The sequence below is a fragment of the Leucopleurus acutus genome (genome assembly GCF_964270905.1).
Source record: "Leucopleurus acutus genome assembly, chromosome: 11".
Taxonomy (NCBI): domain Eukaryota; kingdom Metazoa; phylum Chordata; class Mammalia; order Artiodactyla; family Delphinidae; genus Leucopleurus; species Leucopleurus acutus.
This window is the reverse complement of record NC_139152.1, coordinates 40,997,150-41,022,668: the sequence shown is the minus strand read 5'-3', so window position 1 is coordinate 41,022,668 and position 25,519 is coordinate 40,997,150. Positions and strand designations below refer to the sequence as shown.

Sequence of the window (25,519 nt, the reverse complement as noted above, 5' to 3'; positions counted from 1 at the left end):
CTGTTCGGTGTGGCAGCCTGTGGGAGCTTTGCCTCAGGGCTGGGAACGTACAGCTCCCGCAAGCTGCAAGGAAGTCTTCCTCGGCCCCCTCGGCCCCCTTGGCCCCCTCCCCCACCTTGTCACCCCACCCCCACCCCCAGCAGAATTCTAGAAGGGATCCTGGGGACAATGCCTCAGACAGTCTCTACTCAGGAGGAGCAGCCACCATGGTCCACACCTCCCACCACAGAGCCCTTCAGCCCAGACCCAAGCAGACCCACCCCACCGTGGTCTACTGGAGGGCCTTTGAAGGTCTGGTGTTCATGGGAGCCCTTCCTCCTGCCGCTGACACCCACAGGACTGCTTTTTCTCTCCTTTTCTCCCCCTCTGTGGCCTGGCCATTTGGGCTTTGGTGGGGGACGTGGACAGAACATGAAGGAGTAAAGGATAAGAGGTTGAGGGTCTCCAGGCCCCAGCTTGGCAGTGGGTCCACCTCCCTCCCCCTTCCTCATTTCCCATATCCTGGTTGCCAGGACTGGCTGCCTTAAGGAATGTTTTCCAACGAACTGTCAGGGCAGAGGAAGGCAGCTCATTTCAGTCAGCACGTGACAAACATTTACTAAGCGTGCACCAGGCACCGTGTCTGGCACTGAGCTAATTTCTGGGGATGCATTGATTTGCAAGCCCTTCCCTCACAGAGCTGGCAGTGTAGACAAGTAAATGGATGATTACCACATGGTGAAAGGCAGTGATGGAGGCCTTGGCAGTTCAGCTAACCCGCCTGACAAGTCAGGGAAGACTTCCTGGAGGAAGGGGTATCCATGAGGGGAGTCCTGAAGGATGGCATGTATTATTAACTTGGTGAAGAGGTAGGAAAATGAGTGTCCAAGGCTGAAAGAAAGAATGTGCAGGGACCCAGAGGCAAGAGAGCACATTGCTGAAAAAAATATAGTCGGGCTGGAGAAAAGTAGAAGGGAGTGGTGTGCAGTGGGGCTGGAGGACTCGTGGGAGGCCGAGGAGGCTTTGTTAAGGAACTTGAACTTGAGTAAAAGGCAGTGAGGAGCCATCAAAGAATTTAAAGCGGGACAGTGCCGAGGTCAGATCTGAAAGGCCAAGACAGGCTCTTGCTGTGGAGGGGAAGGCCATGGAGAACTTGCAGGGATGGTGGAGAGCAGAGTGGACACATCTGAGGCCTTAGGAATGACCCAGACGAGGGACGAAAGAGAGAGGGTGGTGTCGCCAGCGTCAGGCACAGAGCTTTCACTTTTATCCGTTTCATCCCCGTGAGGTGGGTATCACTAACCCATATCACAGAAGAGACAAAGAAGGCTGGTGACTTGCTTAAGGCCGCACAGCTAGTCAGTCTTGGGGAGGGATCCACGTGTTTGCTTACAGAGCCCATGCTCTTCCAAAAGCCTGAGTTCTGGGACCAGGCCCCCAAGTTTCACCCACACCCACGTGCCACTTCTTGCCCTTGTCCTGGCTCTGTTTCCCCTCCAGCCTCCCCCAGCTCTGGTTCCCAGCTGGAGCACCAGCAGGTCCACCCCACCTACGAGTCCCCAGTTCCCACCCCCGGGACCTCAGAGCAAGCCGGGGTAGGACCTTTGACTCTGGGATGTGTGAGGTAGCCCCGGGGAAGTGGCTGTCCTTCTCTGATTCTCAGCCACAAGGGAGCCAGAATGTACAGGAAGGGGGATGGGGGGGGCACAAGAGGGAAGGGCCACATTTGCATGGCAGAGCTTGGGCCCCAGGGAGCTCCCGCTTGGGGTGGGAAGGGGAGATGACAGTTCCTTCTCACACTCAGAACAGGAAAGGTGAGGGGCAACCTGGGAGAGATCTGGGATCTCTGTGGGATGGGATGGGGTGGGGCAGGAGGAGGTTTGAGAATGGGGCTGGAGAGAAGGGCGTTGCCTGGTCCAGAAAGCCAGTCTGACAAAAGGTAGCTCTGAGCCATTGGGGGTGGTGTTTGTGTGGGAGCGCTCACGGCCCTCCCCCTGCCCATCCAGGCAGCAGCTCTAGCTATGAGAGTGGTTTCCCCACTGGAGACCATGAGCTCTTCACCACCTTCAGTTGGGACGACCAGAACGTTCGCAGAGTCTTCATCAGAAAGGTAACTGTCTCCCCCAACTCTCCCAGACTGGGAAGCTGGGTGGGGGGAGCCTCTCGAGAAGCCGCTGGCCCAGTCTCCTGCCCAGAGGCCATCCCTCTCCCCATCCTTGTGATGCCAACTGACGGCACCTACTGGGAAGTTGAGGTGCCCACTGCCCCCTGCTGCGGCTGAACACGTGGTCTCTTCTCTCCAGATGCCACGGGTGTGGGCTCTGGAGCGTCTTTGCTGTCCTTTCGCCTTGTCCTGGATTCATTCCGATGCCCCCTAAGAAGGAGGGTGGAAGGTCCAGGATGCGGGTCTGGAGGGTAGATGGAGTCGCCAGGAAGTTGGGGTCTCCCTAAGCCTTGCTGGGGCCCTGAGCCTCTCTGGCCCCCAACAGGGCCCCCCAAGCTGAGCGGAACCCCCTCCCACCCCCAGGTCTATACCATTCTGCTGATCCAGCTGCTGGTGACCTTGGGTGTCGTGGCTCTCTTTACCTTCTGGTGAGTTGGCTGTGTGGAGCCGAACGTTCCACGGGTGGTGGCGCCAGGTCTCGGCCTGGGGAGGAGGGTCCAGAGTCAGACTGTTCTTAGAACCGTCTGCCTGAAGATGCTGGTGCAGGGCAGCGGCCCACCTCATGCTGGGAAGAACCTTAGACCGTGCACAGGGAGGGGTCCTCCGTCCAGCTGGGGGTGGCCCCGTGCTTTCTGGGCCTGCAGGTGTCTGTGAAGCAGTCGTTCCTCTCAGATGCAGCAGCCCTACACCTGGGCGCACCCAAGTCTCAGCCTGAGACTGGAAGACTGTGGCTGGAGCTCCCTCCCCCACCAGGGGTGTGGTCTCTCCTTTCTTCCTCTCCGAGTCCTGTGAACTGGCGCGTGGGGCGGGGGGTAGGGGGGTGGCGGGGGCAGGGGCAGATGTTGAACTAGAAATGGAGACAGAGGGTAAATTCTGATTCTCTCTCCCTCCCTTCTCTGCAGTGACTCCGTTAAGGACTATGTCCAGGCCAACCCAGGCTGGTACTGGGCATCCTAGTAAGTATACTCAGGCCCCTTCCCAGAACACCCTCCACAGCCAAGGTGGGAAATCTCTGCTGACAGAATCCCAGCCCATGACCTCTCCCCATCCCATAGGAACTGCCTCATAAGAGCATGGCCAGAAGGGGCCTTCTGGGGTGTGTAGAGCTGAGGGGGCGGGAAAGAGATGGGCGTTGGTTCTGGTGCCTGCCCAAGGAGGGAAGGGTGGAACTGGGGTCATGGCTAGGGAGACCCAGACCTTCGCCTGGAGGAGAAGGGGGGCTGGGACACCTTGGCCCACACTAATGATAATGTTGCTACTCAATATTAACATAGTTGTTATTAATGCTTGTGAATTATTAATCATAAGAGATACCACTTATAAAGTGCCTAATAATGGCTGGGCATTGTTCTACGTGCTTGATATGCAGTGTCGCATTCACTCCTCAGAAAACTAAGTCTCAGAGAGGTTGAGTAATTTGCCCAAGGTCACACAGGTAGGCCGTGGTAGAGCTGGTATTCAAACCCAAGCTTCAGGTTGAGGCTTGTACTCTCAATCCCTCTACTTGGCAGACTCCCTTCCCCTCGAGCAGTTGGCTTCTGCTTATATACTCTACTCTTTAAGGAGCATGGCAGGTGACTTGAGAGGTTATTCTGACCCTCCTATGTGGGTAATTAAGGAGTCATTCTGGATACTTCCAGGCCAGACCACCCTGTTCAAAGCAGAACTACTGTCAGCAAAGTCTCCTTCAGCACCTACTGTGAGCCCAGGCCAGAACTGGAGCTGGTGGAGAGGAGGCCTCTGCAGGGGAAGGTGGCGGGCATACAAGGCAGCCTGTGAAAGAGCAGCATTCAGAGGAGGGGGAGCCCTCAGTCCATGTCAGCGGGTGCGCCTCAAAGGATGAGCCAAGGGGCCTGGGGACTGGGGTGACTTAAGTAAACGCTTGGGAGTGGGAGCGCACGTGGTACATTGGGTAAATTAGGGACCAGGCTGGCGGAGCACCTCAAGGCTCCGTGAGGGGAATCGGGACATCCCAGAGAGAAGCGAGGCCTTCCGGGGTGGAGGCTCTGAATGTCCACCCAAGGAGCTTGCACACTACAGCTGTCCCAGGCCTGTTCCTGGATGGGGGTCTGGTGGGAACATAGGCTCAGCCCAGAGCCTCCTGGACCACCCGAGCCCAGAACAGTCCCAGAGTGGGCCTCAAGTTAACAAAAGCCAGCCAAAGCCTGACAGGAAGGAGACATCCTGGCCTCTGGGGCTCCCCGGAGGAGTGGAGGAGAAACTCAACCAAGTTGGGGATCCCAGGGGAGGAGACATTCACACCCAGAGCCTTTCTTAGGGCACAGGACAGAGGGCCTGTCTGCAGACCAGGCAGGGAGGCGGGTATTTTGGGGGATGGGGGGCACTGTAGGCTAAAACTGATGAGGCCCCAGGGACTGCCACCCTGGCCAGCCCCCGTGGCGGGTTGGCATGGCTCCCGGCACATCAGCACCGCCTGGCAGCCTCTGCGCCCTGCCACCTCGGGAATGCGGTCCCCAGGCCCCTCGTCAGGCCTCCTGCGGGAGGGTCTTTGGGACTCTGTGCCCTAAGCAGATGGTGGCAGGGGGACAGTCCAAGAATAAGCAGGCTCTAGAATTGAGGGCAGAGTCCACCCCACTGAGAATGGTGTGAGAATTTGACCTCTGAATGGTGAGAGGTCCTTCCTCCTCAGCATCTCCAGGCAGAAAACAGATGCTGTCCCAGACTCAGGGGTGGGTGGGTGTGGAGAGAAGTCGGGAGTGGGCATGGACCGTGTGCTTTCCATGGAGCGTCGCCAAGCCTTAAAGGTGCTTGGGAATTCACCACCAAGATGCTGCCCTGTTCTCTAGAAAGCCAGCCTGTTGCTCTGCCCCATCCCGCCCCCTCCCCACATCGCTATCCAGTCCTGAGTCTGCCTCTGGGTCTGAGACCTAGCAGGTCTGACACCTAGTGGGTCTCACGTCTTCCAAATACCAAGCCCTTAATAGCAGTAAGAATAAAACAGGTCTTTTTCTATGTATGTAGCACTGTGCCATGTGATTTGCAGATATTCTTCATTTGATCCTTAACAACAGCCCTACGAGGCAGATACAGTTATTATCCCCATTTTTTTTTTTTTAAAGAAGACGTTGGGGGTAGGAGTTTATTAATTTATTTATTTTATTTTTGCTGTGTTGGGTCTTCGTTTCTGTGCGAGGGCTTTCTCTAGTTGTGGCAAGCAGGGGCCACTCTTCATCCCGGTGTGCGGGCCTCTCACTATCGCGGCCTCTCTTGTTGCAGAGCACAGGCTCCAGACGCGCAGGCTCAGTAGTTGTGGCTCATGGGCCTCGTTGCTCCGCGGCATGTGGGTTCCTCCCAGACCAGGACTCGAACCCGTGTCCCTTGCATTAGCAAGCAGATTCTCAACCACTGCGCCACCAGGGAAGCCCTATTATTCCCATTTTATACATGAGAAAATTGAGGCTCAGAGAGAAGATGTTGCTTCCTAAGCAGCAGAGCCAGGATTGAACCCTGTCTTTCTGATTGAGGAGCTCGTGCACTTCCCCTCCATGCTCTGCTGCCTCCCCACAGCCTGGGACTGGTCCTGGAGCATCATAAGTTGGGGGAGGACACTGGGTTTGGACCCTGGCCTCCACCTGAGCCTCGTGCCTTGGTCTTGACATTCTGTAAACAGACCACGGCTCTAGCTCAGGCCCTGAGGCCCAGGCTCTGACAAGCAAGTCTGTCTTTCACTTCTTCTGTGAGTTATTCTTCGCTCCCTGGGATGGCGGCCTTCCAGCGCCACCCCCTCCCCCGCCCACTCTTTCTCCAGGCCCCAATCATCTCCCTCAGTGGGCTCTCGCCTTGTTGTCTGATTGCTCCCTCTGAGCCTTGGCAGCGGGAACTGCGGAACTGTGGGCCTCCCTACCGTGCAGGGGAGGAGTGAGGGCTGTGGGGTGGAGGTGGGGGGACCGGACAGAGGAGGAAAAGTGTGAGACCAGACTTGGGGGAGGTGGGTCCGAGCCTCTCCAGGAAGCTGTCAGTTAGCCAGGTCCTAGTTATAATAATAACAACTCCCATCTTCAGGTCCCTACCCAGTGCCAGGCTCTGTGCTCAAGGCTGGACTGCATGCTCTCATTCAGTCCTCGCTACAGCCCAGTGAGTTGGTACCAGCATCCCCGTTTTACAAAGCAGGAGGCTGGAGCTCTGCAATTAAGTAGCTGTTCAAGGTCACACGATGGTGGTGGCAGAGCTGGGATGTGAAATGAGGGTCAGGCTCCCAAACTGCCCCATACGCTCCAGGTCGTCCGTCCCTCTGCCCTTCCTCCCGACCACTCGTCTTGAGGGTTGAGGAGCTCTGGACCAGAGAGAAAAGGAGGCTGGGCCCTGCCCTCAGGAAGCTTCCAGTCTGGCCAGGGAGACAGGCCCCACAACCAGGATACACATAGACAAGGGTATTGTTATTATTGTTGTTGTCGAAGTGACTGGTGACTCAAGGGAGACCGAAAGAGAGCAGATGCTGGGGTATTTCTTAACAACTGGGGCAGGACGACTCCACTGTTCCTCACGGAACAGGATGGCCTGCAGCCCTGGCCCTGGCACTGAGAACCCCTCCATCCCTGTGACAGCAGTGATGCCTCATTTGAGAACCACTGAAGAATAGGAGAGGGTGAGGATGGAGGGCTCCTGTTTACCAAATGCAATAGGCTCGTCTCAACCCCTACCTTCCCTGTGCTTTCACATTTCACCCAGAAATACTTAAAGATTGCCTAAGCCGTGCCAGGCCCTGGGTTGGACAATAGGTTGTTCCAGGTGCTACATCTGGGTGGGGATCAGATGAGCAGACCCGTGGGGTGTGGGGTGCAGGCTTTGGTTGAGTTATGCCCGTGGTGCACAGAGGAAGCCCCTCCAACCTCAGCCCCAGGCATCCTCGCCAGTCGGTCCTTTCCAGTAGGGGCAGAGAGTGGTGGGCACACTGTGAGGGTGCAGAGGGCAATGAGGGTAGATGGAGGGGCGGAGTGCGGTGCGGGGTGGGCTGCAGAGGTAGGTCGGGGGGTGGATCAGGCAGGGCATCACCAGGTCTTTGGAATTTTAAACAGGAGAGTCACATGATGGGATCTGCCTATAGCTTGGAGAGTGGAAGGCAGGACTGGAGGCAGAAGGACCCGATAGACAGAGATGACCCGACCTAAAAGGGTGGTCGTGGGGATGGAGAGAAGGGGACAGATTTGAGAACTGCCTGGGTAGAGGATCAGCAGGTCCAAGTGATTAGCTGGGCACGGCAGGGTGAGAGTCAGGGCTGACCGAGGCCGCTGGTTGGGTGACTGGGAGGCTGCATGACATCCTCTGCAACAGGGGATGCAGGAGAAGGAGCAAGGAAGAGGGCAGGTTCGGCTCTAACCTGCTGCATAACAGCCGTGTTTGCCCAGTAGGCAGTTGGTTATTCAGGTCTGAGGTTGAGAAGGAAATTCTAGATCAGAAATACGGTGTGTGAGTCATGAGTATCTGCCTGATAAAGGGAGTCCTAGGAATGAGTGAACCCACCCAAGAGCATCATGAAGGGAGACAGTCTGATGGGAGAGACCCTGTGCTGAAGGAGATGGAGGAGGAGTGACCAGGGAGGTAGGAGGGGACCCAAGGCTGTGTCATTGTGGGACCAGGGAAACAACGGGAGAGATCAGATGTCAGCATGTCCAGGTCAGATAAGGATGGACAAGTGTCAGTTGGACTCAACAAAGTCATAGTGATGTGGCAAAGCCAGCTCTCATTAAGTGGGACAGGGGCTGGTTTGTTAAGTTGAGGAGTGATTGTGAGTTGGAGAAGGTGCCGTGAGTGGAGACAACTTTCTGAAGAAGCTTGGCTGTGAGGGTGGGTAAAGTGGCAGTAGCTGGAGCCGGGAAAGATGTTGGTTAAAGATGGAGAACAGCTGAGGAGGTTTGTGAGGGAGAAGATGTGGCAGTGGATGGCAGGGCAGTTGAGGGTGTGGGACCCAGAGGCTTGGGGGGATTCACCTGGGATGGGAGGAGGGACAGGAGGAAGGACACATAGATGCACGACGCGATGTTTGCAGGCGGCAGGCAGGGAGCCAGTGGAGCCCCCCACCTCATCTCGAATCTTTCTGGGACACATCAGGCCAGACCAGGCAGGAGAGTGAGGCAGCCTGGGAGGTTTGCAGATGAAGGAGGATGGTTGGCGTTGTTGCTGTAGGGGATGCGTGAGAGAACCGAGGAGGGAGATGGGAAGGATGACAGGTGCCGTGTGTTGAGGGCACACTGAGAGCTGGAGACCATGCATTGGTGTAGGCACCAATCTAGGTAGACATGAGCATGCCCCAGCCTTGGGTCTTCAGCCCTCATGTCCCACCTCCTGGACTGGCCTCCACCTCCACTGCTCTCCAGAAAATCCTTAATCCTCGACCCCTGTCTCTGGGTTCCACCTGAGCTTCCTGCCAGTCTCCCAATGGATACGGCCACCTGATCCAGAAATTCATGCCACAGGTACTTCTTGCTGTGCCAGGTGCTGGCAGGACAGACAAGATCATCGTAGGTAGTGACAGGGCCAGGGAAAGGCCTAAAGGAGGCAGTATGGGGTAGTGGTTATAAGCTAGGACTCTGGAGGAGAATGCCTGTGTTCTAACCCTGCCTCTGCCATGTGGTAGCTGTATGACCTTGGACAGCTCACCTGGCCTCACTGTGCCTCAGTTATAAAGTGAAGAACGTGCTTCCTAGAGAAGATAGGAGGGTTATATTAGCTAATCCTCATAAAGCATGTAGCCCTCTGCCTGGCATATAGAGAACACTGTATATGAGCTTTTCAAAATATATATAAGTAATAAGATATTGTCTGGGGGGAACCACTTTGCACTGGGTGGTCAGCTACCACATGGCAGCCAAGATTCAGTATTTCTAGAAGCAGGCTCATCTTACTCCCCTTCTTTCTTTTGGAATTACACCATCACCCTGCCCATTGCAAGGTTCTGAGATGATCGTGCGCTTAACCAACCCCTGCCCGTGGCCCGTGGCAGCCTGCTTGGTGCCCTGTGGGCAGGGGTGGCAGAGAGTGGGACGAGCAGGGGCCTGGGTGGAGGGCCTTCAGGGGCGGCCAGCTCTCACATCCGTCTGTCTCTCACAGCGCCGTCTTCTTCGCGACGTACCTGACCCTGGCCTGCTGTTCTGGACCAAGGTATGATGACGGCTTGAGGAGCAGCATGGCTGTGGGAACGTGAGCAGGACCTTGGAAGTCCTGGCCCCAGTCCTGCTTGCCGCCAGTGCACCCCTGAGACGGCCCCATCCTTCTCTGGGCTCCATCAAGCAGGCCTGCCCCTCCCTCCTTTACTTGGCACCTCGGGGCGGGGGGAGGGTGAAGGCACAGATGGGGGCACATGGGGATGTGGCTGAAGGAAGAAGCTCCGAGGCGTGGGGATGAGTTTGTGGGAGAGCCCTCGGACAGCATGACCCAGCCTGTGCTGCAGGCACGCCCCCTCTCTCCTCTGAACTCGGTGGCTTGCCTTACAGGAGGCATTTCCCCTGGAACCTGATCCTCCTGACCATCTTTGTAAGTGATGTGGGGACAGATGCTGAGTGGGGATGGGGGAAGGAGAGTTGAAGGGTGAGCTTCGAGGGCTAGGAGTTGGAGGTAGCTGATGTGAGGTCACTGGGGGTGGCAGGGGTATTGTCGCCCCACTTCTTCTGCAAAGACACCCCACCCTCTCTTTCCAAATAGCCTTTCTCTCCCCACTCCATCCATTCCCTCTTTCCGTTGTGATTTTGTTTTTAAGAGGTTTGTATGGGGACTCCTAGAGCTATGGATAACAAGAGCTGGGGGTGGGGGGAGGGTGTGAATCTTAGAAAGGGGGACGAGCAGGGCTGCAGAAAAAAGAAAGGGACGGCTGGGACCTCCTTCACCAGGAGAAATCCTGGAGGTAAATGTGTGTGTGAGCAAAGCAGACTCAGAGTTGAGGGGTACACACAAGGGGTGGAGACCCAGGCTGGCCCTTGAAGGTGTCTGGGCCCCCAGCATTCCCTCATCCTGCTTCTCCTTTCAGACCCTGTCCATGGCCTACCTCACTGGGATGTTGTCCAGGTAAAGGGGCCAGGCGGAAGGGGGCTGGCCACACCCTGAGGGGAGCTGCCCCAAGCATAGTCCTTCCAGGGAGCGTTTGGACGGGGTGGGGAGGGGGCGTTCAGGCAGGCAGGAGACGTGGACTTGGAGCGCGCTCCTCCCGCACTCGGCCTCCAGAACCTGGCCAGGCTGGTGGGTGGGGGTGGGAGACGGAGGAGAGCGAGGTGACACCTCTCAAGCTGCAGCTGAAAAGACCCCAGGTTCATGATCACACAGTTCCCTATAAGCCACCTCCAGGCACCAGCACAACCCCTCCCCACCCCCATTCCCACCTCTTCGAGATCCTTCTAACAGGATTCTGAGTGTGAGCATGTTGGGGAGGGTGGGTCCCAGTAGAAAGGATGAGGAGGCAGAGAGAAGGGGGATCCTGGGAAAGGGGAGAGGCTGGGAGCCAGAGGTCGTGGGATCAGGTCCTGGCAGAAGGGGAGGACCTGGGAGGAGGGCAAGGGGAGACCAGAAGCCCTGCCCTGAAGCCAACCCCCTGGCCTGCCCGTCCTGCAGCTACTACAACACCACATCTGTGCTGCTGTGCCTGGGCATCACGGCCCTCGTCTGCCTCTCGGTCACCGTCTTTAGCTTCCAGACCAAGGTCAGCCCTGGGGCCTTCGGGCTGGGGAAGGTTGGTGGGGGGTGGGGGGCGGGGGCTGCAAACTTGGATTCCCCAGCTGGGGGAGGTAAAAGGCATGCATAGTGTCTGGGGGGGCCGCCTGGGATGGGAGGGGGAGGAACAGCGGGTTCTGGGGTGAGCACGGGAAGGTGGCCTGCTGCCTCGGCCTCAGCCTTCTGGCCAGCACACTGCCCAGCCGGGGCCCCCGGGAATGCCGGGCCGCTCTGTGCAGGCCTGAGGGCCCCGGCAGCTGACGCCCGTCCTACCCCTGCAGTTTGACTTCACGTCCTGCCAAGGTGTGCTCTTCGTGCTGCTCATGACTCTCTTCTTCAGTGGACTCATCCTGGCCATCCTCCTGCCCTTCCAATATGTGAGTCTCCAGGTCTCCCAGCCGGCCCCATGGGGATGGCGGGGGTGGGACTGCCGGCCCGAGGGCGCCGTTTCCTCCTACACCCTCCAGGGAAGGCCGCGAGCCAAGGGCTCACAGCCTGCCATCCTGTCCTGCCCCGGGCTGCTTGGCAGTGTAAGCAAACAACGAAGGGAGGCTTTTCTTGACAGGTCTGGGCACCTGCCCACTCCACAAGCCACATCCGCTTCACCTTTCCCATCTTCTCCACTAGGGGGGAGGTGAGGCTGAGGGGGAGGGCTCAGATCATTTAAACCCTAGGCCGGGGAGGGGGCTCCGGAGCTCCATGGGGCCACCAGGCCCAGAGGGGCCTTGAGGAAGGGCTTCCTGGGCCCCTTGGGGGATCAGTCAAGTGCAGAGAGGCAGGATCTGGCTGTCCAGGCAGCGGGAAATGGGACAGTGGGACTCCGAGCATACCCCTGCCCCATGAGGGTGTCCATGGGGACAGCTGAATCTCAGCTCTTTAAGAAGTGTCCGGCCTGTCTGGGAAATCCCACTAAGACGGCTCAGGGCTCAGTGACCCATTCCAGGAACTCAGGCTGCTGCAGGTGGAGAAGGGGCGGACTTAGGGCATCACAGGAGGGGGTTTGAACCCTGGGAACCCAAGAGAGCAGCTGTTGGACCCGTGCTGAGGGCTCAGGGCTTGTACCTGCTGCTACCTCCTCTTAGCTACCTCTAGTACGGGGGTCCCCCACTGCCCCTTTGCTGCCAGGCTGAGAGCAGTGTTCCTCACTCCCCCTCCCTACCCCATCCTGCCCAGCCCCAGGTTATTGCCTCCCAGTCCAGAACGTCAGGATTGGTTCTGGCATTTCCTTGGCTCTTCCCAGGATCCTGTTGACGAAGGGAGGAGCCGGAGCTGGCCTGGGGGCCCTCTGTGTATCTAGGATGGGGGGGAGGGGTACAGGAAGGGGCCCCAGAGCTTCCAAGAACCCTTTATCGACCCGGGTCAGGCTGATGGAATGCCTGTGTTTCCAGGAGTCTTCTGCGGGAAGGCTCTTCAGAGGACACGGCTCGTTTGGCACCTCTTGCAAGGTTTCCGCACTCAGCTGGGTGCCCCTGAGGCCTGGGGGGAGCAGAGGTTGGGAAGGGTTGCTGTTCCAGCCTCTGCAGGGGATCCCAGCAAGCACAGCTGGCAGGGATGCCAGATGCCCCCCCAACCCCTGGGCCTAAGTCGTTGTCCCCTTCTACCTGAGCCCCTTTACCCACACAGGCAGAGCCAGGAAGCTCCCGACATGGGGACAGACGGCACAGGGATGAGTCCACACTGGGAGAAGGGCACAGCCTCAGGCCAGACTCAGGCTGGGAGGATGGCAGGGACCCCATAGGATGAGTCACCCTGGGCCAGCCTGAGCCTGGGGCTGTGTGTGGAGGAAAGAAGTGCTGGCCCGTCTGGACCTCGCCTGCCAGCCCTCCAGGATCAGTATTACCCTGGGGCTCCCCCACCCACCGTGAGCACGCAGGGGATTAAGGACCTCTCAGTCTGGGGCAGGGTTGGGGGGGAGAGAGAGGGCCCCCACTGGGGAGGTCTGTGCCACACCCTCCATTCCTGGACTGATCCCTTCTCCCTGCCCCTCTGCCCATCTCGCCATCCTTGAGCCCACTTTTTGTCTGCCCTGCAGGTGCCCTGGCTCCATGCAGTGTATGCCGTGCTGGGAGCAGGCGTGTTTACGTTGGTGAGTGTGGCCTCCCGGGGGCCCTGCCTTCTCAGCCTCCCACCATCTCCTCAGGTCCCTCCACCATCCCCATCTTCCTCATAGTCCTCTTCTCTGAACCCTTGTGAAGTACCAGTGGGCGCAGAGGGGCTCAGTGCTGTCAGGTCTCTAAGACAGACCAGCTAACCTGGGCAGAGGGGCAAGGAAGGTCGTAACAACAGGATTGACGCTTTAGACAGAGCTGGGAAGAGGTACCCCTGACTCCTGGGGAGGTTCAGTGCTGCTTGTTGGGGTGGGAGAGTGAGAGTGTCCCAGCCGCATGGACTAAGTTAGTCCTTGCTCTGCTGGGAGTAATCTGGGAAGGCTTCTTGGAGGAAGGGAGATTCCAGGTACCCTGTGACAGATGCACTTAGATTGGGCTTGTCCTTGGCCGTCCTCACCAGACTGAGAGTGTTAATGATGATGATTATGGTTATGATAACAATGATAGCTGGTATTTTTTGAGCACTTGCTTCTCCCGCAGCAAGCTCTGCACACATAGTGAATCCTCACCATAACTCTATAAACTAGGTTCTGCTGTTCTCAGATTAAGATGAGGAACCTGAAGCTCAGAGGCTTTAAATGACTTGCAGACAGCAGACAGCCTCCTGGAAGTGGAGGGTTAGACTGGGGATCCGCACAGATGGCTCCAGAGCCCCACTCAGGGTCTGAGGCTAGGTGGGGAAGGGAGTGGGGTGGCTGGAGGCAGATGCCCAGGAGATGCAGGTGACCAGGGGCAGATGTCTGCCTAGAGCAGCCCAACACAGGTCCTTTGCTTAGTGGGCTCCCAGCACCTGAATGTGATGGCGCACCAGGGCAAGCCTGTGTTGGTGACATCTTCTTATGCGGTGGGGTGGCATCCAAGGTAAACGTCCACTGCCAGTGGGAGCAGTGACCAGACCCTCCTCTCCCTCACTGGTGTTCTCAGCTCAACTCAGTCTGGTCAGAGTTCTGGGCTTAATCACAGGTTCCAGAGGCTATGGCTGACAGAGTGGGGGAGCAGAGATGGGGGGGAAATAGGGGGTCATAACTATGAGCAGAGACTTTGGGGGTGTGGATAGGGATCGAGCCAGGAATGGAGGTGTGGCAGATTCATTCATTCATTTCCACAGGTCTTTATTGAGCACCTACAAAGTGTGAGGTGTGTGCTATGTGCCCAGGATGCCACAGTCAGCAGGAAGGGCACAGTGCATGGCATGTAGTGGCACTCAGTAAATACCTATGGAGTAAATGGCCCCCAGGCTCAGAAGCTGAGGGCTGGACAGGACTGAAAAAGGGGTCTAGTGAAACTTCAAGCCTCTCATTTTAGAGATGAGAAAACTTAACCCCAAAGAAGTTAAGTGATTTTTCTAAGGTTTCCCTGCAAGGTAATGGTAAATCAACTAAGAGTGATTGGCCTTGGTCAAGACTAGGGTGACCAACTTATCCCAGTTTACCCAGAACTTTCCCAGTTTTAGTACTGGAAGTCTCACTTCTTGGGGGAACCCCCTAGGAACTCCAAGGTTGGGCGAACCAGGATGGTTGGTCATCCTGCGACACTAACTTCTCTGGCTCCTGGTCAGCACTCTTTCCTGCACGCAGTACCTGCTAAAGACAAAGTTTGATGAAAAGGTTGGGGTGGGGGGGTGTCGGCTAGGAGGAAAGGAAGGAGGGTCAGACTGAGGGGAGGGAGACTGGGGAGGCCTCAGAGGACAGCGTTTGCCAGGGACACATGGAAGAAGAGGGGTCCGTGCCGGGCAGAGTGGGAGGAGGGCGAGCGCTGATGGAGGGTCAGGGAGTTTACTTGGCTTCGCGCCGATCAGGACACAGCACGTGTGTCAGCTATGCGGGGAGGCTGTGTGTACAAGTTGGGTTGGATGAACAGTAATCCTTTAAATTCGTTTAATAACCCCTTGCATTATTAGAATAATAAAAATAATCCCAACCATCTGTTCCACCCTTTACATTTTACAAAGCACTTTCACACCTATTACCTCACTGGATCTCCATCACAACCCAGGGAGGGAGGTAGTGCTGCTGTTAGACCTGCTTTCTACAGGTGAAGACCCGCTTTCCACATCCGAAGTCCCGGGTGTTAAGGGGCTGGCACAGGGTCCCACCTCCAGTAAGGGGCAGATTTAGGACAGGACGCAGGTGTCCTGTGCCCAGCCTGGTGCCGTTGCCAGAACCCCCATCGTCCCCCTCAAAGAGGACAACTTCTGTTGGCTTGAAGTGGGGAGAGGCTGGGGTGATCTCTCCAGCAATGTTCCCCCTCCCTCTCTCGCACCATCAGTGTTGCCCTCGCTACTGGATTATTTCCATCTGCGTAGAAACAGGCTGTAATTTCTCCCAACTGAAAAAACAACAACACACAAAACACTCTTAACCCATATCTCCCTCTAGCCCCCCTAATTAGAGCAAAGCTCCTTAAAATGGAATCTACACTCTCTCCAATTCCTCTCCTCCCTTCCTCCCTTCTTTCTACTCAGTCCTTCTCCCATTCTCTCTTAGCCTCTTAAAAACGCTCTCTCCAAGGTCCACAATGGCCTCCCTGTGACTGAATCCAGCTGTCATTTCTCAGTCCTTATCTTGCTCGACTCTCAGCAGCATTTGATACAATTGCTCATTCCCTCCCCCTAGAAGCATCTTCTTCACTTGGTATCCAGGCATCAGCTCTCCTGGTTTTCCTCCTGCTTCCCGGGTCGCACTGGAGGGCTCTGGGGCCATGGACCGTCCACACTCACTCCCTAGGGGATCTCAGACTGTCTCAAGACTTTGAATACCATCTTTTATGATGATGACCCTACATTTTACATCGCTAGCCGGGAATCCCACACTAGACTTGCCAATTGCCTACTCCGTGTCCACACTTGGAAATCTAATGGGCACCTCAAACTTAATGTGCACAAAGTTGAGCTCCTGCTCTTCCCCTGAACCCCTGCTCCTCCCACAGCCTTCCTTGTTGCTGTAAGTGGCAGCTCCATCCTTTCAGTCACTCAGGCCAAATGCCTTGATGACACCTCGACTCCTCACTCTCCCCACGCCCCACAACTGGCCCAGCAGCAAATCCGGTTGGCCTCACCTTCTATCTAGAATCTGATTGCTTCTCTCCACCTTCACGGCTACTTCCTGGTCCATGTCGCCATCACCTTCCACCTGGATTCTTGAAATGGCCTCCCACGGGTGCTGCCCCGACAGTCTGTGTCCCACACCACAGCAGCTAGAGTGATCCTGTTAAACATTGATGAGGTCAGGTCATTCCTCCGCTTGGCCTCCAGCAATCGCTCTCCACTGCCTGCAGGCCCTCCCTGACCTCATGGCCTCCCGTCGCCCACTCTGCGGCAGCCACGCTGGCATCCTTGCTGCTCCTGAGGACGGCAGGCTCACTCCCAGCCCGGGGCCCCTGCACCCGAGGTTGCCTCTGTCTGTTCCTTCCCATCTGCTCACAGCTCCCTCTCTCCCCTCCTTCAAGTGTTTGCTTTATTTACAATCTCCTGTGCTGAGTGTGTACACGCGCACATGCAGGCACGCACACACGTTGCTCCCTACACCCCCGTTTCTCCATAGCACGTCTCATCCTCTGACATACTACATATTTTTCTGGTTTATTTATTGTTTGTCTCCGTCCAGCAGAATTTAAGTTCCTTGAAGGCAGGGATTTGGGTCTGGCTTGCTCATCGCTGCATCCGTGGTGCCTAGAACAGTGCGTGGCGCACAGCAGGCACCCCTGGATGTTTGCAGAATGAACAGACGCCTGAGAGGCCAGGTCCGGCTGAGGCGCTGTCAGAGTGAGGCAAAGAAAGCATGGGTGCATAGCTGACTTAAGCGTCAGTCTTCTGTGAGTCACGGCGGGGGACGGGGGGTGGGGGGGTGGGCGGGGAGGAACCACTGCGCCTAATTACCTGTTAATGTCTCATTAGGAGAGCAACGCTCTGACAGTTTGGGGCTCATCCTGCAGGTTATGTAAACAATGGTTAGGAGCACGTGGTGTCAATGCCCCAGTCCCATCTCCTGCCCTCTGCCACCTGGCTCAAAGGAGGGACGACCTGCAGCCCGTCCCCTGGGTCCCATGGCGTGGGGAGAGTTGAGGAGGGGCTGCTAGACTCATTCCCCTCCCTCGTCTCAGTGTCAGATGGATGGAGACCCACAGAGGCCCAGCCCCATGAGAACTAAGGTCCCCATTCCTCCCCGTTGAGCTCAAGTCAGAAGGTCCTTGACCTCAATCTGATCCTGCTTCCAGCATCACTTCTGTCCTTTAGAATCTGTGGTCCTGTAGCTTCAACCCATCCCCAGAATCAGTGCCCAGCACCCCTGGTCTCTCCATCTGCCCATCCCGGCATCTCCTACCCTAGCCGATGGAGAATTCTCAGCACCATGAGGGGCCATTCCCGCACTGCAGCTAGGCAAGAATGTCACTCAGCGATCCCTATCCTCCTTGCTGCCTTGAGGAGGATGTGTGAGAAAAGGGGGAAGAGAAGTGTCAGAGGAGGGCCCAGATCCCAGTGAGACCCACCCCAACCCCCAGCAGCCTGGGCCTTGGAAGGGCTGTGAGCAGCAAAAGATTGTCTCCTAGAGACCTCAGCCCCTCCCCTGAAGGACCCTGCCATCTTTGAGAGCAGGGCCACCCAGATGGACTAGTCTGAGACTGGGGAGGTGGGGAGCCAAGTCCTCTTAGGGCCGTGGTCCTGCCTGCAGGAACGGGCCCCTCCTCGGCCTCACCCCGACTGGCCTTGGCACGTTCTCAAGAAGCTTGGGTTTTCTCCCTCACCCTACCACGTAACCCCCCTCTAGGCACTAGACTCAGATGCCAATGGAAGTGGGTGAGTCAGCCGAAAGGTACTGGCCTCAGGCTGGCCCCATCCTCCTCTCCCGTCTAGTGCCCTCTCCTGGAGTGCTTTTCTGTAGGAGCCCATGGAAAGTGAGTCAGAGGAACATGAGGGCTGGGCTGGGTGATGAGGCAAGGTGGAGGGGTTTGGACAGAGCAGGAGGGTTGAGGCAGGGAGAGGGAGAGAGAGAGAGAGCGCGCGAGCGAGCGAGGGAGCACAGGTGGCGCCCAGGGCCTGGCCAGCTGCTTTCCTGCAGGGACTGAGCCTCTTTGCCTGCATGACTCTGGGCAGGTTGCTCTGCCTCGGAGTTGGTCTTTCTTTGGGGAAGCTAAGCCTCCCAGCCAGTTAAATCAGGAAGCCAAGCCTGGATACCTGGGGAAGAAACCAGGAATAGGACTTTAGAAAGTAGGTGATGGGCCCAGTGGGAACAGAACTCTCTCCTGCCTGCCCCATCTGGCCAGTTTGAGGACCTCAGGAAACATCAGTCTCTATGCTTTAAGGAAGATTAGTGAGAAGCCAGATTAATGAATAGGAGAGAGTCTGAGAGATGATTAGTTAGGAGGCCACTGCAGTGTCCCAGAGTCAGGGATGGGGTGGCACGGAGAGCCTGTGTGGTCAGTACTGGATGCGTCAGGGCCTGTGGTGTTCGGATGAGTGAAGCTTGGATAGGAAGGTGCTTTGTTTGTAGAGGTGCTGGGCCTCCAGTGCTGGGTATTGACTTCTGACCATTGAGGGGACACACACAACCGTCTGCTCTCAGTTCCTAGAAGAAAAGGAACACTGAGACTGTGAGCCCTCAGAGTGACAGGGACCTCCCTGCGCTGAGACCCAGAGAGAGCACACCCAGACACACACACCACACACGTGTACACACCACACATATACACACCACACACATACATACACACCACACACACATACATACCATACACACGTCACACATACACACCACACACACACACACACCACACACAGACACCATACACACATCACACACACCACACACACATATATACTACACACACACCACACACATGCATACCATACACACGTCACACATACACACCACACACTACACACAGAGACACCATACACACATTACACACACCACACACATACATACTACACACACATCACACACATGCATACCATACACACGTCACACATACACCACACACACATGCCATACACACATCACACACACACCACACACATACATACTACACACACATACCACACACATGCATACCGTACACACATCACACATACACACCACACACATACATATTACACACACATACACACACCACACAAGACACCATACACACATCACACACACACCATACATACACACACCACACACACGTATACACGTGCACACCATATACACATCACAAACACACTACATACACACCACACACACACACACACACACACACACCACACATGCATGCACTGTTGGCCGCCAAGCTGGATGAAAGCCCCATTTTCCTGACTCTCAGCCCAGCATTCTTTCTACTCTGTCTCCCTGTCCATTTCACAGATGGGAAGATAGAGGCCTAGAGAGGTCCCCCCACAGCAGGAGGGCCCAGAGAGGCCTTCTCAGCCTCTGTCACCCTGAGGCTAGGCTTTGGGCCGTTACTTCCATTCAGCCCCAACAGGGAATCTGTGGGTCCTGTGAATCCTCCCACGGCATGTGAGGGATTTGGGAAAGAGACTCCAGTCTGCCCCCACCCCACCCCTTACCCTGCTTTTCTAGCGGGGGCTGTGATAGATGCCCTGCCTTCTTCAAAGTTAGAGGAACACTTTGAAAAGTAAAAACGGCTACACAAACCCAAGGCAGGGCATCACTTTATTTTAGACTCATCTTTATTTCATTCAGAGTTTAGAGACTCTTTTGCCTCAGTGGTTTACATGAGCCTGAAATATCCAGTGAGAACCTTCTCTGTCCTGCCGCCCACCCTCTGCCACCACAACAGCCCTGATGCCCACCCGAGGCCTCATCCGAACCCACTCGGGATTGAGTGGGTTCCTCTGAGGGTGGCAGGAGGGAGGGTGGATTGACCAGTACTTGCTCCTTCGGGGGGAAAGTGCACTCGTGTCCCCCTCCTGGACCTCACCGCAGTCTCAGTGCCTGAGACACTAATCCTCCGAAACCAATGCCCTGCTCAAACCAAGCCTTGCAAACCAACACCCTGACCTGGAGAAGGTGAAGGAAGGCCCCCAGCCCCAGTGCTGGTGGACTGAGGGAGGGGTGACTCAGGGTCCCTGTAGGGAGCAGGGCAGGCATACAGGGGCAGAGCCGGGAAAGGTGCTATCAGGAGGGCCAGGGGGGCTCTTCAGGTGGCCACGTGCACCCCACCCAAACCACAGTCAAGGCCTAGCTCATCTTACCACTGTGACCTTTGGGCAAGTTACTTGATCTCTCTGTGCCACATCTTAAAATGAGGCTAATATTAACTATCTCACAAGGCTGTGGTAATGCTTTATAAGATAATATATGAACAGAAAAAAGAAAACAGCCTAGCACCTGGAACGTGGTAGTCTCTCAACTACCATGGTAGCTTTCACCCTTATTGTAAATGTTAACCTTATAATTCAGAACACCAGATTTTGGAGCACAGTAGCTGGGTTCAAATCCATTCTCTGCCACATTCGAGCTGTGTGGACTGATCAAGTCGTGTTACCTCTCTGTGCTTCTGTTTCCTTATCCGTAAAATGCAGATAATAATAGTACCCGCCTCGCAGGTTGTGACTTTTCAGTGAATTAATATGTGCAGAGCAGTCAGAAAGTGCCTGGCGTGTCATCAGTGATCAATACTATTACCTGTTAGTTGTAGTCAGTTGCCTAAGGTCATAGGCAAGCTTTGAACCCAGGTCTATGCGACTTCCCAGCCCGTGCTCTTAAGCACTGTATCACACACACGCCCTTCCTCTTTCACATACCTTTTCACACTGCTCCCCTTTTATCTTGGGCCAGACTTTCTGGCTCACACGGCTGCCAGACCCTGTTCCTTTGGTGGTGGTGACCCACCTGGGAGTGCTCCCCAGGACCCAGGGCTGCATGCAGAGGTCGTCTGTGCCATTTCAACTTTTGACACCCAGGTTGCTGAAGACAAGAGAAGTATCTTCTATGGGCCCCAGACGAGTCTCCACTCAGCTCCCCTCTCCTTGTCCTGCACCCAACTGAGGGCACAAGGGCTTAAAGCTGGTAGTCTCTTTTCTCTGGAATCCTCAAAGCCCACGCTTAGGGCTTCCCTGGTGGCGCAGTGGTTGAGAGTCCGCCTGTCGATGCAGGGGACACGGGTTCGTGCCCCGGTCCGGGAAGATCCCACATGCCGCAGAGCGGCTGGGCCCGTGAGCCATGGCCGCTGAACCTGCATGTCGCACAGACACACACACACACACACACACACACACACCCCACACCACACCCCAAAGCAGTGTCAGTCACATGGTGGAAACAGAATGGGATTGTCTGTCCTCTCGGCTGTGTGAAGTGGGCGAGTCATTTATACTCTCTGGGCCTCAGTCTCAGCTCCATGATGGAGATGATCATGCAATACCTGTCCCAGGGGATTATGGGGACAGTTAAATGAAAGCGTTCACAAACTCTTCTTTTGTGTTTCTTTAACCCTTCTCTTAGTTTTTTCTAATATAATGTATGAATACACTTATTCATATATTTCATTTTTTTAAATCTTAAATGATATAGATAAAGCAAATGTCATTTGGCTGTGTAACAGCTGTGGTCAGTTGTCTCTCCTTCCAGAGCTTTCTATATGCATTTTATAGGTATATGCTATGTAGGCCCCCTATAACATATAGTTTTGTGAGGTTTTTTTTGTTACATAAAGGGGCTCATGTGATTTGGATTTTTCTGCAAGTTGTGCTTTTCTCATAAGAGTGTATATCAGAGATGTTTCTGCTTCAGCACTGCTGCCCACAGTTTACTTAACAATCCCCTGGTTAATAGAGCTTGGGTTTGTTTCCAGGGTTTCACTGTTAGAACCTAAGCTGCCGTGAACAGCCTTGGGTGTGCTGCTTTGAGCCCTTATGCTGGCATTTCTGTAGCATGGACATGGTCCACGTATATTTTTTATGCTGATTCAACACATTGCAACCCCAGCTTTTTGTATTCAGTGCCTGTTTGTTGGTGGCTCTGAGCCACCCTTTCCATGGCATGGCTCCCCCAGAGCCTCTTAGCCTCATCTCTGGGAGGACAGCAGACATAAGCCTGGACGAGGCAGGGTCAGGCCGAGTATATGGCCGGGGACACTGACCAGGTGCAGCCCTGGCCAATAAGGTGAACCAGGCAAGTTTGCCTTTGTCTCCTCTGCCCTCTGTGCGTGCTTCCTCCCTCCCTTCAAGCCCGCGCTCCCCCCTTCTCTGTTGGAATGTAGGAGACAGGTAATCTGGTTCCAGGTAGATAAATGACCATCAGCAAGTCACTCACCTGCTCTGAGACTTCTTTCCACATATTTAAAATAATAAGGGTGAATATCCACCTCCTAGAGTGAATTGGGCAAGTGAGATAAAGGACTAGCGTGTGAAAAGACGGTTCAGATGTAAGTTAGTAGCATCCTCGTCCAGCTCCTGCCTCTTGCCCCTGACCCACATGCCCCTCCTTCAGGGTCTTGTATCCAGTTGCCTCGCAACTCAAGCACCTGCTGTCCTCTTTTTTTTTTTATGACTTTGGCAGGATTGGGGAATTTTTTTTTAATTTATTTATTTTACTTATTTATTTTTGGCTACATTGGGTCTTCATTGCTGCACGCGGGCTTTCTCTAGTTGCAGCGACCGGGGGCTACTCTTGGTTGCGGTGCGCGGGCCTCTCATCATGGTGGCTTCTCTTGTTGCGGAGCACGGGCTGTAGGCGTGTGGGCTCAGTAGTTGTGGCGCACGGACTTAGTTGCTCCTTGGCATGTGGGATCTTCCCGGACCAGGGCTCGAACCCGTGTCCCCTGCATTGGCAGGCGGATTCTTAACCACTGTGCCACCAGGGAAGTCCCCTGCTGTCCTTTTAGGTGTCAGTGGTCAATCTGGTTGTTGGCTCTCAACTGAGATCTTAGCTGCCACCTACAATGTTAACTATGACCAAGATATCTGCTCTCAGCCAACATGTTAGGGAACAGCGCTCGTCACCCAGGGAGATTATCAGGTTACTTTCCCCTATGTGAGTGCATGCTCGTAATGTAATCTCTGATCATGTCTTTTGCTTTCATGTTCCCTACAACATAGTAGATGCTCAACAAATGCTGCTGGGAATAAATGAATGGAAAGCCTTCAGCTGGCTCACAGGCATGAGGTTGCAGTGATGGGTGTTCTTGGGCAGTGGGGTTGAAATTTGTGGCAGGCTCTCGCAGATAGCCCATGTAGATAAGCATCCGTGGCCATTGGCCAAGGACGGGGGCAGAAACCATTTCATTCCTCTTTTCTCCAAGAGAAAAGCCAGCTGGCTGTTCTAGGAGGCTCCTTGGAGAGGCCACCCCCAGACCGGGTCAGGTCCAAGCCTTCTAGTTGAGAGATTCAATTTCATTAGCTCACCCAGGGGTGACCGGGCTCTGGGAAATCAACCAAGCAAGTGACTGATTGGTAAGCCAGATCAGCAGTTTATTAACTTATGCTGGCAGCCGTGACTGCGAAGCAGCCGGTAGCATTGAGTCAGCCCCTCTCCTTGCCTGTTCTTGCTACAGAAGGAAACTTTACCTGGCAATCCAAATCACACTGAGAAGGAACAGAGTTAGAGTGGAGTAAAACGACACGAAAGAATAACTATAGTTGATGACACATATGCTGTGATACCTTTACCCTCAAAACCACACCCTGGTGTGGTTGTCATTACTGTCCCATTTTGCAGGTGAGGACACTGAGGTCAAGTGGGTGATGGCTCCAAGCTATAGAAGCCCAAACCCAGGCGTTCCGGCTCCGGTCCTGTGTTCTCATGCCCTGAGCAGGGCCCCCTCAGCCCTGGCTCTGGTTCTCCATTTGCCTGCTGTTAAGGCTACACAGCTTCCCTAGTGACATTTCTGCCTCCTTGCTGAGTGGCAGACCTGAGTCTCAGCAGCAGCGCACACAAGTTCTCAAGAGGGCACCTTTCCTTCTGCAGATATAACAATAAAACTCCACTAATAGCCACCATTCGTTAAGTGCTTACCGTGTGTCAGGCACCTTGCCAGGCACCTTGCACGCATTATCTCACTCTCACAACATCCTCAGGAGGCAAGCACACTCACCTCCCTTCTGCCGAGGTGGACTCACGGGCTCACAACAACTAAATAACCTGGCCCAGGGTCCCAGAGCTAGTGAGTAGCAGAGCTGAGACTGGAATCCAAGTCGGTTTGACTTTCAAGCCCATACTTGTAATCATGCCCACCTCCCCGCCCTCAAGGGTGAGATGCCTTGATGTCCCACATGCTGGAGCTGCTCCCTGTTGGAGCCTCTGGCCCCTGGGCTCCAGCCTCTGTCCATCCATCCCTTTGCCCCACTGCTCCTGCCACAATGAATTCCTCATTCTGCACACCACCGCCCTCACCTCCAGGGCTTCCCCAGGCCTGCTTAGTCTAGCAAACTCCTACTCATACTTCAAGCCCCAGGGAAAGTGTCACCTCTCCCGGGCCACCTTCCTCCTGCCCAATCAGCCCTAATTATGGCATTTACCAGGTTTTATTGTAATCATGTGTAAGTGTCCCCCACTAAGTGGTGAGCCCCCGAAAGCAGGCATGGCATGGTGTTCCTCGTTGTCTCTGCAGCTCTGAGCAAGTCACTGGGGCTCTCGGGGGAGCCTGTTTCCTGGTAGGAAACACATTAACCCTGGGTGCTGCCCATAAGCTGCAGAGCAGAATGGCTAAATGAGGGGGCTCTGGAGCCAGCCTGCTTGGGTGCAGATCCTGGCTTTGCCACTTCCCAGCCCTGTAACCTTGGTTAAGTACTGAACATCTCTGGGCCTTGGTTTCCTCTAAGAAAGGTAGAATCCCTACTCAATAGGGACGTTATTAGGACAAAGTAGGCTAATGTCTGTAAAGCACCTAACAAGTGCCTGCTCCCTGCTCACTGTTACATGGAGCATTCGTTCATCCTCTGAGTAGGGCCCTGAGGGAATGCAAGAAGACTATGCCTCCGCTTGAAGGTCCCCTCCTCCAGGAAGCCTTCCCTGACCGCTGACACACTCACATTGGTCAGGTTCCCGTTATCAGCCCCCTGTGGCACTTTGTGTTTCTCTTTGTTACTCACCGTACTAACAGTTACTTTCCCGCTAGACTCTAAGCTCTACGAAGTCGGGGATCTTGTCTGTCTTGTTCTTTCCTGCATTGGTGGCTGACACATAGTAGGTGCTCAGTAAATAAGTGTTGAATTAGGGATGGAAGGTGTTGGGAAAGTGCCATATTCCGGGCTGTCACAGGAGGGTCACTGAGCAGCCCGGTAGCCCGTGATAACAAAATTGGGGGTGAGCCTGGGCTGGGACACTGGGCTCCCTTGGCCAGTGTCACAGTGACCAGACCTTCTGACCTCTCTCTCTCTCTTCCCCCTTCCCTCAGTTCCTGGCATTTGACACCCAGTTGCTGATGGGTAGCCGACGCCACTCGCTGAGCCCTGAGGAGTATATTTTTGGAGCCCTCAACATTTACCTAGACATCATCTATATCTTCACCTTCTTCCTGCAGCTTTTTGGCACCAACCGGGAATGAGGAGCCCTTCCCACCCCCCCCTTCCTTCAGAGAATGCCCCCTTGCTGGTCCTCTGACCCCCCCACCCCGTGCTCCTGCCAGCCCAGATATAAAGCTAGTTGCCAGCCCAGCCTTTGGCCAG

The 25,519-nt window shown here is 55.2% G+C and overlaps 1 protein-coding gene across 1 annotated transcript in view; it reads left to right on the top strand.

Moving 5' to 3' along the window:
- FAIM2 (Fas apoptotic inhibitory molecule 2) overlaps window positions 1-25,519 on the top strand; it is a 29,844-nt gene extending 4,325 nt beyond the window's left edge. Inside the window, exons 3-12 of the mRNA XM_082849542.1 lie at window positions 1,986-2,089; window positions 2,507-2,571; window positions 3,046-3,099; window positions 9,212-9,262; window positions 9,595-9,634; window positions 10,125-10,162; window positions 10,703-10,790; window positions 11,083-11,178; window positions 12,834-12,887; window positions 25,249-25,519. Coding sequence (XP_082705668.1) covers window positions 1,986-2,089; window positions 2,507-2,571; window positions 3,046-3,099; window positions 9,212-9,262; window positions 9,595-9,634; window positions 10,125-10,162; window positions 10,703-10,790; window positions 11,083-11,178; window positions 12,834-12,887; window positions 25,249-25,398 — 740 coding nt within the window. The 3' untranslated portion in view covers window positions 25,399-25,519. The remainder of the gene's footprint in view (window positions 1-1,985; window positions 2,090-2,506; window positions 2,572-3,045; window positions 3,100-9,211; window positions 9,263-9,594; window positions 9,635-10,124; window positions 10,163-10,702; window positions 10,791-11,082; window positions 11,179-12,833; window positions 12,888-25,248) is intronic.